The sequence below is a fragment of the Cydia strobilella genome, chromosome Z, assembly GCF_947568885.1.
Source record: "Cydia strobilella chromosome Z, ilCydStro3.1, whole genome shotgun sequence".
In the NCBI taxonomy this organism is placed as follows: domain Eukaryota; kingdom Metazoa; phylum Arthropoda; class Insecta; order Lepidoptera; family Tortricidae; genus Cydia; species Cydia strobilella.
In genome coordinates, this window is record NC_086068.1 from 5,755,614 (window position 1) to 5,774,143 (window position 18,530).

The window sequence follows — 18,530 nt, forward strand, 5'->3', positions numbered from 1 at the left end:
CCTGTAGTCCATCTGATAAAGGAGCAAGCGAGACATAGACTGTGAGACCTTAGTGTTGGATGATGCTGGACATTCTGATGTTTTGAAAAGATGTGTCCCGCCGAGTTTGTTGCCGGTCCCATATTGGGATACCCTCCTACAATTTAGGAGGGAATTAAATCTTCTCGGGTCCGTGGTGTAGGGTTGGAGCCGGCGTAGTTTTTATCGCGTATATATATATATCTTTACTTGGAAATAATTGTAGTGTATAACTAGCCTTATGAACCGATTTTGCATGTACAACCAGCCTTAAAGTTTGTAGTCTATGATTGTTCATTATTTTAGTATGTGGGTATTTTTGCACTTTGTAATTTTTCCTCAGTCACCCGTTGACCACGAACGCTGTAAAGAGTTCGAAACGTCGGGATGTATTATAAATTCAATATACGCGATATTATCCGTTTTCATAGTTTTATTTCATGAGTAACTATCGCGGTAACCGAAGACAATATTAGTTTTTTGACAAGTTTCAGAAATACTCTCCTATTATTAACGAAACGAATATAGGTACTTACATATTCATATTCTTTGGTTTTGCATTGACTAGCGATTGGGCATTTTTTTATTTGTTGTTGATTTACAAATTAACAAATTGATTTGTGATCCACCATAGAACGGTTTCACAGTAAGTGTCACAATAATTATATTTTTTAAATCAATGTAATGGAAATTCCGTGAAAAGGGTTCACATTTACTATGACATTTGGGTCAGGAATCAAGTTGTTTGATAGCACAGTCGCCATCAGATATATCGGAACGTGCAATCGGTGGTCAATAATATCTGAACATGCACTTGAAAAGTCTTAACAATAGAGGATTTGCTCAGATATATGTGAACCCGTTGGCCGCTCCTATATATCTGATGGCGACCGTACACATTGCGCAAGAGCAACTAATAACTAATATCTACACTTAATAGTTACCAATGAACCAGTTTTGGCTAACAATGAAATGCTACGAAGCATATCATGTAACGATTTGTCCATCTCATTTGTTGGTTGCCACTCTCATTTATCATCTTGTAGTGTGCGTATTCTGCCTATTAACTACAGCATCGTTGCAATTTCTATGCAGTTTCGTTGTCGCCGATCTACCCGAGCTTTATATAATTTAATATATTAAAATCGTTTTTCTACAAATATCACCTGGCCCGATCACCCAGGTGATCGTATTGGACGACTTCGTATTTTGAAATCCCACAGCGGACAGATTTCCAGTAGGATACCCCAGAAAGTAATATTACTCTGCAAGTGATTCTAGTGGACAAACTTATTCAGCACGATCACCCAGCTGATTCTATTGAGGGTCCCCGGCAAGCTCGGTTTTCCATACAAACGTAGTTCCGCTCTCATTTTAAAACGACTAGCTAGATTGCTCTGAAACTTTGTACTTACAATAGGATAAGGTATATCTATGTCTGCAATTAGTTTATGTAGCTTCAGATACCATATTTAAAAAAATACAGCGAATTTAAGTGTCACATACAAAATAATTTTATCTCTATTTCGTTTGTTTTATAAACTGGAGCTATAACTAATTACAGACCTAGATATGCCTCATGTTATTGTATGTGCAAAGTTTTATTACAACCCAACACGTAATTTTAAAATGAGAGCGGAACTACGTTTGTACGAAAAGGTGCAATTCGGCCGAGCTTGCCGGGGACACTTAAACCATTTACCTATCACAAACCCCCGGGTGATTTTAGTAGACAGATTTATATGCGGTACGATACCCCAGAAAATAATATTTTTCCACGATGATGCTAGAGGACAAACTTATCCAGCAAACTCACCCAGGCGATACTTTTGAATTAAGAAAAGCCTAGTGTCATTTTTATGGTGTTATCTAGGTGTGAGGATCATCATAGACATTAAAGAAGACAGATATTAGTCAAGACAAAGGTTTTCCCAAGAACTTCAAATGGTCGTAATATACACGGAGAGAATGGTGAGTAGGTACTCAAACGCCGGGTTCCGAATAAATATTGCGAGTGTTTACCAACTGTGACATTACGACGGACGGCCGCTACGCCGCCTGGCCCGGGGCCAGCGCCGCGTAGTAACCCTACCCCATTTATTCTATTTGAACCGCTTGTTGGCCCTTTGATATCTTTATCATGGTCAAATAAGACAGAGTTAAGACACTTGAGACAGTTTTTATCACAGTACAGTACAAAATCGAGCTTTTTACATAATAGTCAATCTACATAAAGTGCGCGTAAACAATTAAAGAAGCGGTGGGTAGCAAGATGAACACGCACTATTATTTTTGTATACAACAGTAATATAATCAAGCTTTTCAACCTCGTACCCAATAAGGCCACTCCGCAAGCTTCGTGGCCTTAACACGGTACTCGACTGAAAAGCTCTTCATTATATCACGATTTTATAAAATACTATTATAGAAAAATTCTAACAAGCACGATTAAGTACCAAGCATATTGTTTACTTAGTTACATATTATAGTTTTATCTACACACATATCATAAACCCTCTATGATGCCTTCAAAATCCGTAAATAATGGCCAACATTAAGATTAACTGTTTTGTTACAGCAAATTTCTTATCTGTCAAAATGTTATAATAGCTTTATTATAAAAATAAAATCGGTAATGGTAATGGTAAAATGGTAAAATCGGATTTAGTAATGACATTCATATTTCGAATATCTCTGGAAAAAAAAAGCAATTTAATTTGACCCCTATTCTAATATCAGTAGAGATCACGTTTTATTCGAAATGAAATGTCAATTGCATACAATTTTAGACAAATCTCGCATGTTAGTTGGTATCGAACGATATGGTAATCGACCCCGACTCTAGTTTGTCTCTGAATAAAAAAAAAACTACGAATGCGTGACATGCGTGAAAAAGTTTTCATTTGCCGCCATTTGCGGTACAGTTAATCTTTTAATTCGTTTGTAAGTCAAAAAATAATTTGTTTTGTTGTTTATAAACTAACTATAGCAAAAGTTTCGTGTACAATCGGCGATAAAGATATTTCGGAGACGCCACCTCATATCCGAGAGTTCCGCCAGAGAGCAACGACGCCCTAATGTCGGGTGTAATATGAGGTGGTTGAATATATCATAGAAAGCTTATAATATGTGTGTAGATAAAATAGTGTATGTAAGTGTACATAATTAGGCATTAAAACATTCGTGTGGTCTCACTTCGTTCGTTTTTTAAACCCACCTCTTATTTTAAGGGGATCCCATGCCCCAATGACCTTCGATTTGAATCCCTTAGTTTTCTATTGTTTTTTGTAGCTTATCATATTAACAGCAACGGATTTTAGCAATATAGTATCCCATATTTACTTCAAAGTTCATTATTTTCGAAATATTTGGCATCAAAGTTGAACAATTTTAGGCCAAAAAACTGGTTTTCTGGCCATAACTTTTGTGTTAATTAGTTTAAAATTAAAACCTTAGACAAATTTTTAGAGACGTCTAAGACGAACCTAAATATGTAGATTTCGTATAAGTAAGATCTTTCACAGCAATCGAGATACGAAAAAAGTGTTTTTTTAGACAATGTTTAAAACAATCATAAATAAATAAGTATTCATTTTTTTCACAATCCGGTAGACAAAAATGGAGATAAAAGATTGAAGAACCGATAGCCGCTTGTCTTATAATTCTATATGTAGTGCAAAAGTAGGAGATACGATTCAAAACTTGACAAAAATCTATGAAAACCTCAGGTAGACCCTTAATGTTTTTCATTATGTAGCAGTCACATAAACTACTATTATGGTTTAAAGAGGTAGCATTTAATTTCGTGTTATCTAAGAGTATATTGCCCGATCCAGTTTCGAATTATCGAGGATCCACTGTGTATTCCATCGAGAAAATTATTATCCAAACCGCAACCGACGTGCGCTAAAATTAGACCAAGTTTCTCCGAAATCAGTAATGACTATTACCCATGTCAAAGATAGATATAACTCCGTAACAGATGGATACAGTCTAAGGAAAAAACGTGCCTCGAAAATCAAGAAAATTTGATTCTCGTTCAGAGGGCGCTACTAGTTTTGGCCTACAGTCGTATAGATGGCGTTGACGGTTTCGTTTGTTATTTAACAATTTTAACGCATATCAGTGAAAGAACATGGGTCAAAATCATAAAAATAATTAATGCAAATAAAAAAATCATTTATCTATATTTAAATACATTCTATCGTATTTTTATAAATCTTCATTTTTAGTTTTAAAGTGTGTCGACAGATGGCAGTGAATTTACTGGGGTTACAAAATTTACTATGACAGTACCGCTCTAGTATAATTTACTCTATGCCCATCTAAAGTACTGCCAAGGTACTCATAAAGATTTCCATGAGAGATTCTGCCTACACAAACCGTGATGCGAAAAGTTACGTGCCAAGCGTTTCGTTGGTAGACTCGTTTTCGAAACAATAATGTACTTATGTAATTTTAGATGTGATTCACAAACGAAAAATAAAACTGGCTACTCACTACAGCTAGACTGCATAATTGCTTATTGCGAAATTCGTCTTGAGCTGTTTTAAAACTATAAACAATATTTTGGCACATAATGTCTCAAACTTTGAACGAGAAAAGTCAAGGGCAACCTCTTGTTCCGTGTGTGTACGTGGTGATAGATATTCATTAGCTGAATAACTTTTAACTATCATCATCATCATCATATATTTATCCTCGTCAGAACCATGGTCAGTGTAATTAAAACCAACCACCAATTGTAAAAGAGTTGCCTTTCTTTTGTTTCGTTCGATTTCAAAACAAGTGACCTTGCGCTTCCCAGGAACCCTACACTAAGAGCTGGTTCCCACTATGTCGGATGTCGGTCCGATTTTTAATCGGGTGTCGTAGCGGCAGAACATTTTATATGAAGCTGTTCACACACGAACGACAACGATTTTGTGTCGGATCCGACATAAATTATCGTGCGTTTTGTCAGCCCTCCGTCCGGAAGAAAATCGTGTCGGCGGCGCTGTTCACATGATGTCGGATGTCGGACCGACCCCGCCCGCGCCGCACCCCCTGTGCCTCCCGCGCGTCAAATGAGAACCTCAAATGGCACCAGCTGCGGTCGTGGCCGACAGCCGACTAGTGTGAACAGAGGCACCGACACCCGATTAAAAATCGTCCCGACAGCCGACTAGTGTGAACAGAGGCGCCGACACCCGATTAAAAGTCGTCCCGACATCCGACATAGTGGGAACGAGCTCTAAGAGCTCTAAGCATAATCCGATATGTTCCTGCCAGTTTTTTTTTTGTTTTATCTCTATTTCAAATCAGGCAAAATGAACATTTTCTAGCACAACAATGGGGAAGTCGATTGTCAAACTGTCAAAAAAACTAAATTTCTATGTATCTCCCCTAAAATTAAAAGGATAGTGGGTAGTGGAGGCTTTTTTTCGCCACATAGTTAAGTACCATCCATCTTCTGATCCTCGCTCATTCGCTCACGGGTTTTCAGAAAAACTAACAACTCTAGGGTTATTTCGACTCAGAATCACGAGGACAATTGATTAAAACAAATAAAAAAGTGTCCCCAGTTTTTCATACAAATTGTGGGTGTCATTGTCAGTTTTGTGACGGTCCAAACAAAATGTGAAAATGCGTTACTAAACCCTAAACTGTCAATATTTTTCGAAGATTTTTTTTTTAAATCGATAGTCTCCATGATTCTGAGTAGAAACAATGCAAAAGTTTTTCAATAAAAGTAAATGGCACTTTTTTCTGAAAATGTCCATGCACATACATCTATGGAATCTTACATGGAGTACATGTATGGAATCTTAAGAGCGCCATCTACAATTATGTTTCACCGGCTTCACTATTTGTTACTCGTGTCGTTTCAGAGTTTGACTCTCTATCAATCTTGCATACTGATGTGCCGTCGAAAAGTTTCCAAAATTGCGGAATGTCCATTTGGAAAATTTTCGAAGTTTACAGGAATCGAAATTATCCATTTCCAAAACGAAAGTTTTATTTGTTTCCTGTGAAATTTTCCTGAAGTTCTTGAGAGCTCTTTGATCTTTTTGGAAACTTGGATATTTGTAATTGCATATTAGAGCTATAGAGTCAGACGGATAATTCGATGTTCGTGGTAGGCCTTCTGATTCGATTTGTACGGTCAAGAAATTCAATTTCAGTACCATTTGTCATAGTTACAATATAGTATGAGGTCCCGAGCGACTTTCACATTAATTGTCACTGTGGCAAGGTACGAAATGTTCTTTGACTGTATTTCTGTTTATTTATCGGTATGTCACAACACGGCGGATTTATATAGGCATCTGCGTTCTATTTCAAACCTGTCAAACGTACGTTGTGACACTTGTAAGGGATTCGCAGAAGCGAATCGCCTCGCTAAAAATACGTCTCTCATCTCATTGTTACGCGATCGATCTCGTTGTAGCGACAACTATTTTTGAATTCGAGTAAATTATTAAAAAAACTCAACGTTAAACATGTCCTAAGTATTTATCACTTTGTAATTGGGTGTATCAACTCTTTCTTTTCTGTCTTTGCCATGGTAACTTTCCTCTGGGTCAATCTTAAATCAGTTAGGTCAGCTTTCAAGTAAGCATTTAAATACGCCAAACTTTTTCTGGTAGTTTATATAGCTTTAGGTACCTAAGTAATATAACTTTTTCTAAAACAGGGCCTTCTAGGCTTCTACTAATCGTGTTAGTAAAACAAGCAACAATTTTTTCTACTATTGTCCCCTGGCCAGATAGTTGATAATAACAAGAAATATTTGATCCACCCAGTTACATGTTGCCTTTTAGTTCTGTAGCGGCACAGGTTACACGCAGTCTGGGGTATCGCAAGTCACCAGCATTTTATAAATATTGCAAGGGCATTCACGCAAGGCCAGGGTGAACATTCGGACAGAACCGAACAGAAGCCGACAATTCATTGATATGTGAAGACCGACCTTTAAACTAATGTAGAATTGTAGATTTCACAATTTTTTCTTAGACTTTACTCATCTTATGCAATTAATAAATCTTTGTCACAGGTATTGCTGTTAAGAGATGCAACACACAAAACAACATGAAAAATTAGTTATTTATGGAACATTTTCTGTGTGATCATCGTCCGTTTCTTTCACCTATCTCGAAATTTCTAAAACTACAGTTGCTTTTGCTGTTGATTGTATATTTTGGATACAATATGGCCGCAAAAGCTAATTTACGACCAGTATTTCATATAAAGCTTAAAGTCCAAATAAACCGGTCATAAAACACACCTCCATTTATCCGTCACACTAGTGTAAACAAGTGTACAGTTATTGTTATTCAAAAATAACGTTATTTATATTCTAAATATTCGGTTTAACTCTTCGGGCACATAATAAGAAATTATAAAAGTATAGTATATCCTTTTTTTTCATACATAATGACCATGCTCCGCTCCGAATAGAATTGCTATATGCATTGCATTGCCTGCTATCTGTTGTACCAAAGAAACTTCTAAAATGCTAAAAGAAATGTGGCGCGTGCACCGCTGGTAAAAACGGTCTAAACAAAGGGAGTGCACAGGCCGCACGGCTGCTCCCGATTGCATCGAAGGAGTCATAAAAAATAAGTTTTTTGTTATTTTGGCCGTAAATAATACGTTTAAGTATATATATTTGCTATACATTTTTCTCCTTTCTATAACGTAAGGCATCTACTGAAAGCTTAGAGGATATAACCAAACGGAGTTGCCATTAACAGGCGTTCCCCTCTGTCGAAAATAGGTGGCCAATGCTCATACACAATGTATGGACTGACGTTTATCTGACGTGGTTATTTTAACGTTACGCATACATTTGACGTGCCCCTCCCCCGCAAAAATCGGCAAAATTTTGTACAGAAAATTACAGACATGGCGTCTCCGTTTGGTTATATTCTCCAAGACTGAAAGTATTTAATATTAATTTGGGAAGTAAAAATGTTAAAATTTTAAGTTTCTATCTATCATTCTTACATTAAATCTTCGCATTTTACATTTTTGCGACTAAAATCGATAACAGGCTCTTAACCTCGCGTATGTTTACAAAAATGTAACAAAACATTTGAGGATTTAATATTCTTGCATTCATTTGGTGTTTATTGTTTTTAAAATGTGTTTAATATAATAATATATGTAGGTCCAAACTTTTCTTTTCACGCATGTGTTAATTACCTTACCTTGATTTGATTTGAATTTTACCGAACTACATTCTATTCGTAACGCGATGACGGAACGTTAAAAAAGACCGGTGCATTGAGCCATGTATGAGGGCTTGTCAATTTGTAACGGTTACGCATGCTATCTATCACTTACCTGCACAGTTTCTGTTTCGCCATCTCCTTCTCCGCCCCCGCCGCGATCATTCACAATGTCCTGCAAAATACACATAATTAGTTGCTGAACGAAAACCACACATAGGATGTAATTTCAATCAGGAACCAACAGCTAAAATCGAAACTCTTTAAAAAAACTGATAAATGATTTTGATAGCTACATTTAACATTTAACTGGACGTAGGTACACTAATAAGAAGCTCGAACGCAGTTAATACGTTACATATTGCTATCACTTTAAGTTCTGTTCGTAATAAATTCGGGTAACTACTGGTGACATGTTATGCTGAAATAAACTTAAATTGTAAGGACCTAAGGTCTATTTTAGATGAATTTGTGAGATGCCGGAATACACTAGGATTCGCATCGTGTCACTCCTAGTTTAGAGATACAAGTTGTGACCATGCGAGAGTAATAAAATTATTAATATAACCGCCATTTCAAACCCAGTCAATCACACGAATGTGTTCCTATTTGAGAAATATGTAGATCAAAATTCACATCAAACTAGACATACGTACAGTCGAAGGTAAAAATATCGATCCAGACAAATGGCTCAAAAATATGTGAACACGACTTTATTGTCTAAGGTTTTGTTTTTGTATTTTTGAAACTTTGGGAATGTATATATATTTATGCCCTTGACTGTACATGAATAGAATTATAATACACGTAAGTTGTTTAAAATATTGTAGCCAAAATTTTTACAGCTGTAGTAGACGCTATACGTGAAATTTAAACAAAAATGATCGGCTAAAAGGCAGCTTAACATATTGAATATTCGCTACGTTCTTTATACTTATATGGGAAAATAAGTTTTCCATGACCCTAGAATTTTTTTTAATTTCTTATGAAAATTTCCAGAAAACTTCGATTAAATTCCATGATAACGGAAATTTTTTTGGGCGTGTATGACACAGTATTGTGTCCGGTACTCACGTCCATGTCGACGTGGCCTACGCCGGTGGAGCGCCGCTTGGGCCTGCGCCGGCGCTGGATCACGTTCATCGCGGCCTGCGTGCTCGCGGGGGATGCGTTCGATGATGATTTGCTCTCCGAACTGCTTTCTCGCTCTTTTTCATCTTCGCCTGATAACAAAAATAAATAATTAATTATATTTTTCAATAGATATTAAGTCAATCCCTCACGTTTCTTATGTTGAATTAGCTCCATATATTATGTTATGATCCCTTCTAAGAATCCGCATTAAGGTAGCGACTAAGACTTCGGGCCAATACTCAGAAATCTTATGATATTACTACGTACTAGCGCAGATGCTCTTCTTGGAGAGTGGAGAGTTGATAAGCTTTTGATGTTGTCTTTGAGGTCTTGGTGAGTTGGAGACAGCTGGGCTCTTGCGTTGTGTTAGACCCTACGTGCGTCATAAGACTGCTCTCTTAGGTAATGTATCGGGAGCCTGTCTCATACTGTACAACACTCACCAGCGCGACTCTCCTCCTTGGACGGCGGCGAGGCGGTGTTGGCCGTGCTCGCGGCGGGCGGGCGCCGCAGCGGCAGCGTGACGGTTGCGTCCGTAGAGCGCGGCCGACCCGCATCCTCCAGCTCAAACTGTAGACACGTGCATAGTATCATGACTTCCGAAAACCTAGTAACGTTTTAAGCACAAGTCCGTCCCCTTTAGTTTCAAATGCGTGACAAAAGGGAACAGACGTTGGTTTAAAAATGTACACGGTTACCTAGTGTTATACGACTTTATAAAAAGCTATATTCTGTTTTTTTTATTCCGTAGACTTAAAAGTACATTTCACGTGGTACTAAGAAATGTCATGTCTTACACATGAAACGTCATTTTAGTCTACGGAATAAAAAAAACAGACCTTAGTGACAACTTACTGTGGTGCCGTGACCAGGATTGTTTATGCTTTTAAAATACTAAAATTTGCTCACTTTACAATACAAATACGACTGAAAAAGTGAGTTTTAGTGCCAAGAGCTATTCTTAAAGAAGTCGTATACCATTGGTAAGCGCTTCTAAATAAATTATTTCACAATACACACAAAATGGTAGAACAACACAATGACAGGATACATTCAATAGTGAAATGGGGAAATTCTATCATTTATCCACTATCACTACAACGCGGGGCTCACCAGCAGAACCAACAGAACCAAATAAACGTATTCACAATAGGTCAGTTAATCATAAAGTTGAACTGGAACAAACTGCTAAACTACTTTGCTTTTCGCTTATTACAATATTTGCCAGCAAATCCTACAATTAACATGTTTTCTAATTACGTCCTTATTTATGGATATGTTTACCTGGTTCATAGCAATATTAAAATCACGATGAGCTGAAAGTAACTTACTTTATTGTAACCATAGACAAAACAATATAGAGTTAAACCAAGAAAAGTCCGCAGAGATTTTGGCAGCACACGCAGTGCAGGTGTTATTTTAAACGTCAAACTTCTGTGAAATTATGACGTATAAATAACACTGGCACTGCGTGTGCTGTCAAAATCTCTGAAGACTTTTCTTGGTCTAACTCTACCTATGTATACTAAGACGTGTTAAAAAAAATCGCGTAAAGCAAACAAGTACATAACATGGTAGCTAAATTGACGATATTTAGTTACCACACAATGTGTTGCACCATCCATACATCTGTCAAATTTTTGAATTCAATATTTGTGCCATTCTCAACCAAAAGGGTACTTATTGTCGGTAAGGCGCTATTTCCATATAGTTTCAATTTGAAATCAACCTTATCGACAAGCGACAATGTGGTACCTTTTGGTTGAAAACGTCACATTTTTCTCTACTTATTGCGTCTGTACATTTGTCTATGGCGTAACAAAGAACAGTACATTGTCGGAGGCCATTTGATACATTATAATTGTTCCTGGGTTATGGATGTTGTCTTTGTATCTAAGTATGTATTTATATACCTACCATATATGTCTGTATATCATAACCTAGTACCCATGGTAGGTACAAGCTTTGCTTAGTTTGGGACTAGGTCTATGTTATTATTAAACATGATAAAAACAATGCGAAAATTATAACAAAATTCCACATTTGTTGCACTAGGCCAGATTTTTTACATATTTTACGAAATAATTTTATTTCATTGTATAAAATGACCATTTGCAAACAAAGCTTGAAATATTTGCGTTCTTTAGGAAATGGGACGTGACGTATTGCAACAGGTACATTTCTTATCAAAACAAACGCAACACTTCGCGAAGTGAAAGTCTACGACACCGTGGTCCCTTTCCCTGAAAAATACACATTTTAGGGTTACATATACATGCTAGGCCCTCAATATTAGTATAAATGTGTTAGTATTACAAAAAAGCTTTCATTTATTATTACTACAAATAACTAAATAAAGTATAACAGCAATATTTTAAATATATAACATTTATACGAACTTGAGGTACTCCATAAAATAAAGGACATTGAATTGTTAATATTTTAGCACAGTTATTATAAACATATATTCCATGCATGTATCAATATCGCACGACATCGAAGCCTAATAACCTTGGTTGAGATTTTGACAACATGCTCGAAATATTTCCGAATAATTGAGACTTGAGCAAACGCGACCCAGAATTTAAATTTGATATTTTAAGTACGCAATGTACAGTTCATACTGTTTATTGGCACGAAGTTTCAATGTCAAGTTTAAGTTTTCGATTAAGAGCACAAGAAGGCAGACCTTACAACGCGCAAGAATGCATGCTTAAACCAGGGGTGCGAAACTTCTCGCTTCGGCCAAACTCGGCTCCGTTCGGCCCAGCATTGCTCCGAGCAATTATTAGGGTTGGCACAACTTGACGTCCCTTTGCGTGCACGACCAATAAGATAATGACTTGAATTTTGACAACCCTAAATAGCTGAAAGGGATAGTGACATATATTAGAAAGGGACAGCATGATTCGACCCTGAACCGCTGTCAAACTTCGGTATTGTAGGAAGTTTCCTCTGTACGGTAGTACTATTATTTATTCTGTGCTTAAACTGTAAGTGGTAGGGCCAGTTTGGTGTAAAGTGTCAAAGTTTAAGTTAACGCTTTAAAATTAAGTTTCCGATTTATGACACAAGGTGGCACACCCTAAGCGCACGGTCGCTATATACACAGGCAGAATGCATTGATTGAATACGCATGTATTGCACGGTTTCAAAGGTTATTCCTCACGCGAATGTTTCAACTGAATATAGGGGACGATGAACATCAGTGGAATTTACTTTAGAATAGAAAAGGTTAGTAAAATCGTGTCGCGTTTGCTCTCGCCCCGCTAGCCACCTTATTGGTCGGGTCGAGCCGGAGCCGCCACGACGGGCGGCGCTCGTGCGGCGCGATGGTCGCGGTGGCGGTGGCGGTCGCGCACGCCAGCGCGACGGTGACCGCTACGTCCCGCGTCTGCCCACATCATACGCGCACATGACATTCCAGCGAGGCATTTGCCTCGCGAGGCAATTTTTGATGTTTGAATTAAACGAAATACTGTACAGCGATATGAAAAATTACATGGACACATTACGAATGGAATTCATTTATAAAGTGGCCATGCACCTTCACAGCTGGAATCCATACATACTATGAATGTAAGCAATCTGACTGAAAACTGAAAGGTCAGCAGCAAAAGTGGTTACTGTGGAGTTTTCGAGTAGCCACTTTGGTAACCGTACATTTTTGAAACAACCTTATAAACAGAAGATAAACCTGACTGTGCATGTAGTTATTTTAAGTGAACCCTAAAAATATTTAAAAAAGACTTATTTTATTACTGGAATGTCATGTGCGACCTTACCATCGCAAAGCTTAAACTTGCAGATCACAGAATAAAACATACGGCGAGTAAATCCACGAAAAGTATACCAATGATTAATTGATTGCTAAGTCTAAGAAAAAAATCGTGCCTCGATTTTGGAAGCAAATAGATACACCGCCATGTGTTTTGAGGTAATAACAGATAAAGAAAAAATGAAAAAACGTGACCACTTTCGAGCCTCGTATCTGCCGCTTGAATGTGCAACCAAACCATCCTCCAATTGAGGGGGAATTTAAATCTTCTCGAGGCAGAGGTGTAGGGATAGAGCCAGGGTAGCTTTATTTGACGTTCATAAGCGCATTGTTGTACCTTACCTACCTACTTGAATACTACTTGAATAATAAAAACTATCTTTATCTTTAAACGTAAGGTTAGCGGACTGGTAAACACGAAAAGCTGTATTCGGGAGACACGGTGGGTGATTATTTCTTGTCATAATAATGTTACAAAAGCAAATAATTTACGTATAATCCAACACATGACACCATTCCGATTTTGGTCGCACTTGATATTTGACAAGCAATCTTTTACATTGGAGATATGTGCTTTTGCGGTAATTGCATCAAGTTTTGAATATTAGCTATCAAATTCGACTTTACTATGAAAGATTGTACACACAGCGTCAAATACTCTGTAGCAGTCAAAGTGGTCAAATAGTTCGGTACACCATACTAAATATATGGTGTACCGAACTATTTGACTACTTTAGTTGCTACAAAGTATTTAACACTGAGTGTACACGTTTTTGCAATCAATAAATCTTTCCCAATCCTTTATGATTGGCACCGGTATGAAGAAAATCTGTCATTTTAACGATATGTATACTTGTGCCGGTGTTTCCTGTAACAGGAGCAATAAATTAAACTGGAGACTGTACGCCTCAAACTGACCAACATTTGTTCAGCAACTTTTGAAAATTATGAAATTTTTAGATTATACCTTTTTCATACTAATTAAATATTATTTTCAATGTACGCCATCTGTGTGTTTGACGTTACTTGTCACCCTTTAAACATAACAAATTTTGCAATACATTGCGTCTTAGAATAAACTTTAAAGTGTAATAAAAATCAAAACACGAGTTATTTTTAAAAGTTGCTGAACTAATGTTGGTCAGTTTGAGGAGTACAGCGTACAGCTTAATTTATTACAGGAAACACCCGGTATAACATAAGGGTAGAGTGGATTTATCCGAGTTTCAAGTTAAGCAACTCATGGAAGCTCTACAATAGGCAATGTTGGTGGGAAGAGTGTATGTATTACTGTTTATTATCTATCAAAATTAAGTTTCATTAGAATGAAAAATGTTCGTCAAATGTACGCTATCTTATACTTACGGTACTTAAACATTCTTAATTTGGAATTTAGAAAAACAGAATTAATTTAAAGTCTCTTCAGACGAGCTTAGAATCCATTGAATATATTTAAAATGGCAACATACGTACAAACTTACATAAATATGTTTAAACATTATGTGGGTGCGCGGCAGTCCCAACAGCATTCTGCGATTGATAGCGGACAGGGTTGACTGTCCCTACTTGTCACACTGCGAGGGATTGCATTCTCCCGTTAGTGTTATTTTGTTTTAAATTTAAGTCTAGCTGTACCTACCTACTAACCCCTTAGTTTTGTAAGTGTTACTAATAAAATGTGTCTTGGTTACATGAAATAAATGTATTGAATTGAATTATTACTTAACCACTTTTCTGTTGAATTACTTTTTATACAGTTGTGTGTTATATAAGTGTATAACAGCAGTAAATAGGAAAGTGAAAATTATGGAAAAACTATCACTTTAGTTAGATAGATTGATTTTTGAGCGACTACCTGATATGTCATGGGCGGCTAACATTTAGTTTAGTGACTCAAGCAAACAAACGTTACCAAGTCGGTCAAAAATCAATAACAAAGTCCAAATGAGGGTTCCGTACCCAAAGGGTAAAAACGGAACCCTATTACTTAGACTGCGCTGTCCGCCTGTCTGTCACCAGGCTGTATATCATGAACCATGATAGCTAGACGGTTGAAATTTTCACAGATGATGTATTTCTGTTGCCGCTATAACAACAATTTTTTTTGAAGCCGGTTTTCATTTTTTCTTCCAATATTATTTAATTAAAGGTGTCAAATTAACTGTATAACTTTAATATAATGTCTAATAATGTAGAGGTATAATAAAAAACCGGCCAAGTGCGAGTCGGACTCGCGCACGAAGGGTTCCGTACCATTACGGAAAAAAACAGCAAAAAATCACGTTTGTTGTATGGGAGCCCCATTTAAATATTTATATTATTCTGTTTTTAGTATTTGTTGTCATAGCGGCAACAGAAATACATGATCTATGAAAATTTCAAATCGTCTAGCTATCACGGTTCATGAGATACAGCCTGGTGACAGACAGACAGACGGACAGACGGACGGACAGACGGACAGCGGAGTCTTAGTAATAGGGTCCCGTTTTTACCCTTTGGGTACGGAAAGGAAAATATCCAATATAATTGATCAAAAATTATAGTTTTTCCTTAATTTTCATTTTCTTATTGCCTGCTATTACTATACTTCACACTACTAGCTGAAATGAGAAAAAAAATGAGAACATAAAATGGCGATAATGTATTGTTTGTGGCCAAATTGATAGATTTTAATAACAACTGCGGTATTAATTACTGTAAAGTTAATCAATTAATAAATACAAACAACGGGGTTCGGTGAATAATGACCAAACTGAAGTGAACACAAAATTATTGAAAAATCAAACTCAAAAGTATTTACATGGCAAACCTAATCGTTTTTTTGTAAAAACTAATAAATATGCTTTAGTATTATAAATTGTTACCCCGCAACCATAATTAAGATACTGAAAATTACATATATATTCCCATAGAAATCCATTACCTAGATATAAATAGCCATTAAAGAAAAGACGCTTAGCGCGAGAAATTTCGTACATGACCCGCCTATTTCTATCTCTATCGCTCGTGCGTATACTCATTATATGCTGTCCCGCAAATGATGACAGCGGTCAATGACACTGCGACCGGGATAGCGATATTTATGCGCGTGCGATGGTGATGGGAGCAGACGGGTCAATGTACAGTCGCCATTAGATATCTCGGAACGACCAATGTGGTCACTAATATCTGAACACGAACTCTAAAGGGTTTATTACACTTTGCTAAATTCAGTGACTAACAAGAGGGACGCCGCTATACGTGAGACGCGATAAGAGATACATCCTATTGTTTCTCACGTATAGCGGCGTCCCTCTTGTTAGTCACTAAATTAGGATAGTGTAATAAGCTCTTAAAGGCTTGACAATAGAGGCGTGTTCAGGTAATTGTGACCACCTTGGCCGCCCCGATATATCTGATGGCGACTGTACCTGCAATAATATGTTACTCTTCGAAGTCCGCAAAACTATATGACACGCTCATCGCTCTACAAATAAGATCGTGTCAGATATTTTTGCGGACTACGTTGTGTAACATATTATTGCAGGTGACTGTACGAAATTTCCTTGTGCCAAGCGTCCTTTCTTTACCCATAGATTTGTAAATGTTTAGTATTAGAAAGGTACATACCGAGTTGTTTTCAACGGGGGCCGGTGAAGGTTCTTCTTTCTTGGGACTAGCTGGCGGGGGCGACTAGAATTAATAAAGATTTTTTGTAAATAAAAAGTGGAATCCGTTTTTTATGACGTCGCTTATACTGACCAACCGCTTACTATGACGCAATTACTGTGCGAAGTTTGGTTTTCATATAATTTTTTTTGTGACAAAGTCGGGTAAGATAATTTTGCTTATAGTGACAATGACAAATCGCTTATCAATAAATCCTATTTTTATGAAATTGTGTCCGGTTATACTGGTACATTCGCTGGTTTCCGTGGTTGTCCCCACGTCTTTCCCTGCGAGGACGTATGGTGCGTGGGTGGCGTGTTAGTTATTTTAGTTGTGATTCTCGGTGAAAGTTGATAATTGGTACAAGGTTAATAAAACTCATCTGTCACAATAGAATTTGAGATTCATTTGGAAAAAAATACAAAAATAAGAAGTTAATCAACTATCCTTTATTTGACATCCGCTTAGTATGACGTGTTTGTCACTTTCCTTCGATGTCATTATAAGTGGATTCTACAGTAGTACATTATTGTCCAGGTGGAGTGGAGTATTAATTTAAAATGGATGACCGTGGGATTACGTTTAATTTAGTGCGACACGAGCAAATGGCCTTTTGGCCATGGCAAAATGGTGGAAAAACAAAATAATATTAATATGATTTAATCCAGGCAATTCATAGACACTGTACCCGGAATAGCACCTGAATTTAGTTTTATTATACCTCTGTGGTGCCATAGCCAGTCTTTTTCTTCACGAGCTGCTCTTGACTAGATCTCGTTGAGCGTGTCGCCCTGCGTGGATCGCCCCGTCTCCCCCACTCGCTAATTGAGTCTCGCTCTTACCTCTGTAGTGCCATTGCCAGTCTTTTTCTTGACGAGCTGTTCCGCGGATTTGATCTCGTCGATGACGCTCCGCGTCGATCGCCCCGTATCCCTCTTACCGTTGCGTCTCGCTCTTACCTCTGTGGTGCCATTGCCAGTCTTTTTCTTCACGAGCTGCTCTGCGGATTTGATCTCATCGAGCGTGACGCCCTGCGTCGATCGCCTTGTCTCCCTCACTCGCTTGGCGTGCGCCTTTCGTTGCGTCTCGCTTTCCTCGTCGCGCACTGGCGGCACGAATGACCTGTAATATTCAGCCTTATTACTGAGCGTGTAGGGGTGTTTGTTGTGGGGCAAACTTTTCTGAACTGAGCAAAATTTGTCTTTTAATTAAACTTGATTATTTGAAAAAAGGGTGGAAATAAGTGTGCAAAACAAGTCAAGAGTAGTGTTACCATAGGTAAGTATTCTTTGGATATTTCGCTCTTTGTTCAGATAAATTTGATCTATATCTTTAAAATATAGTAAAGTAAAAAAATGCAAGCTCATGCAATATTCTACATTAATATAAAAAACTGGCTATAAAACAAAAAAAAAAACATATTTTGTTTAGCTTTCAACAAGCAGGAACAAAAAGAATTCAGACTTCAAATCAAATACATAGTTAACAACAACTGTAACGCAATTTGATAATGTTAACTAAGGAGCTAGCACAACTAGTAGCAGTAATCCTAGCCTACTAATATCATCTCTCTCTGTTTCGCACAGTGGGAGAGAGATCATTAGAATATTATTGCAAAGCGCGACAAATATATTTTTCTTACAAACTGAAAAATAATTGTACAGTTTATCGAGCATTTGCAAAACATTCATTAATTTAATTATATAAATTTAAAACGAAGTAAAACAGTACTATGCTCT

At 37.3% G+C, this 18,530-nt stretch overlaps 1 protein-coding gene across 8 annotated transcripts in view; it reads right to left on the reverse strand.

Annotated features, from left to right (window-relative positions):
• LOC134754202 (protein phosphatase 1 regulatory subunit 12B) overlaps window positions 1-18,530 on the reverse strand; it is a 99,558-nt gene that overhangs the window by 26,895 nt on the left and 54,133 nt on the right. For 7 of the 8 annotated variants that reach the window (XM_063690361.1, XM_063690359.1, XM_063690360.1 and 4 more), the window contains 6 exons: window positions 17,751-17,913; window positions 16,753-16,815; window positions 12,643-12,759; window positions 9,809-9,935; window positions 9,306-9,454; window positions 8,347-8,406 (listed from right to left, as the gene is read on the reverse strand). In XM_063690361.1, the coding sequence (XP_063546431.1) occupies window positions 8,347-8,406; window positions 9,306-9,454; window positions 9,809-9,935; window positions 12,643-12,759; window positions 16,753-16,815; window positions 17,751-17,913 (679 nt within the window). The remainder of the gene's footprint in view (window positions 1-8,346; window positions 8,407-9,305; window positions 9,455-9,808; window positions 9,936-12,642; window positions 12,760-16,752; window positions 16,816-17,750; window positions 17,914-18,530) is intronic. The other variant, XM_063690357.1, reaches the window with a different exon arrangement.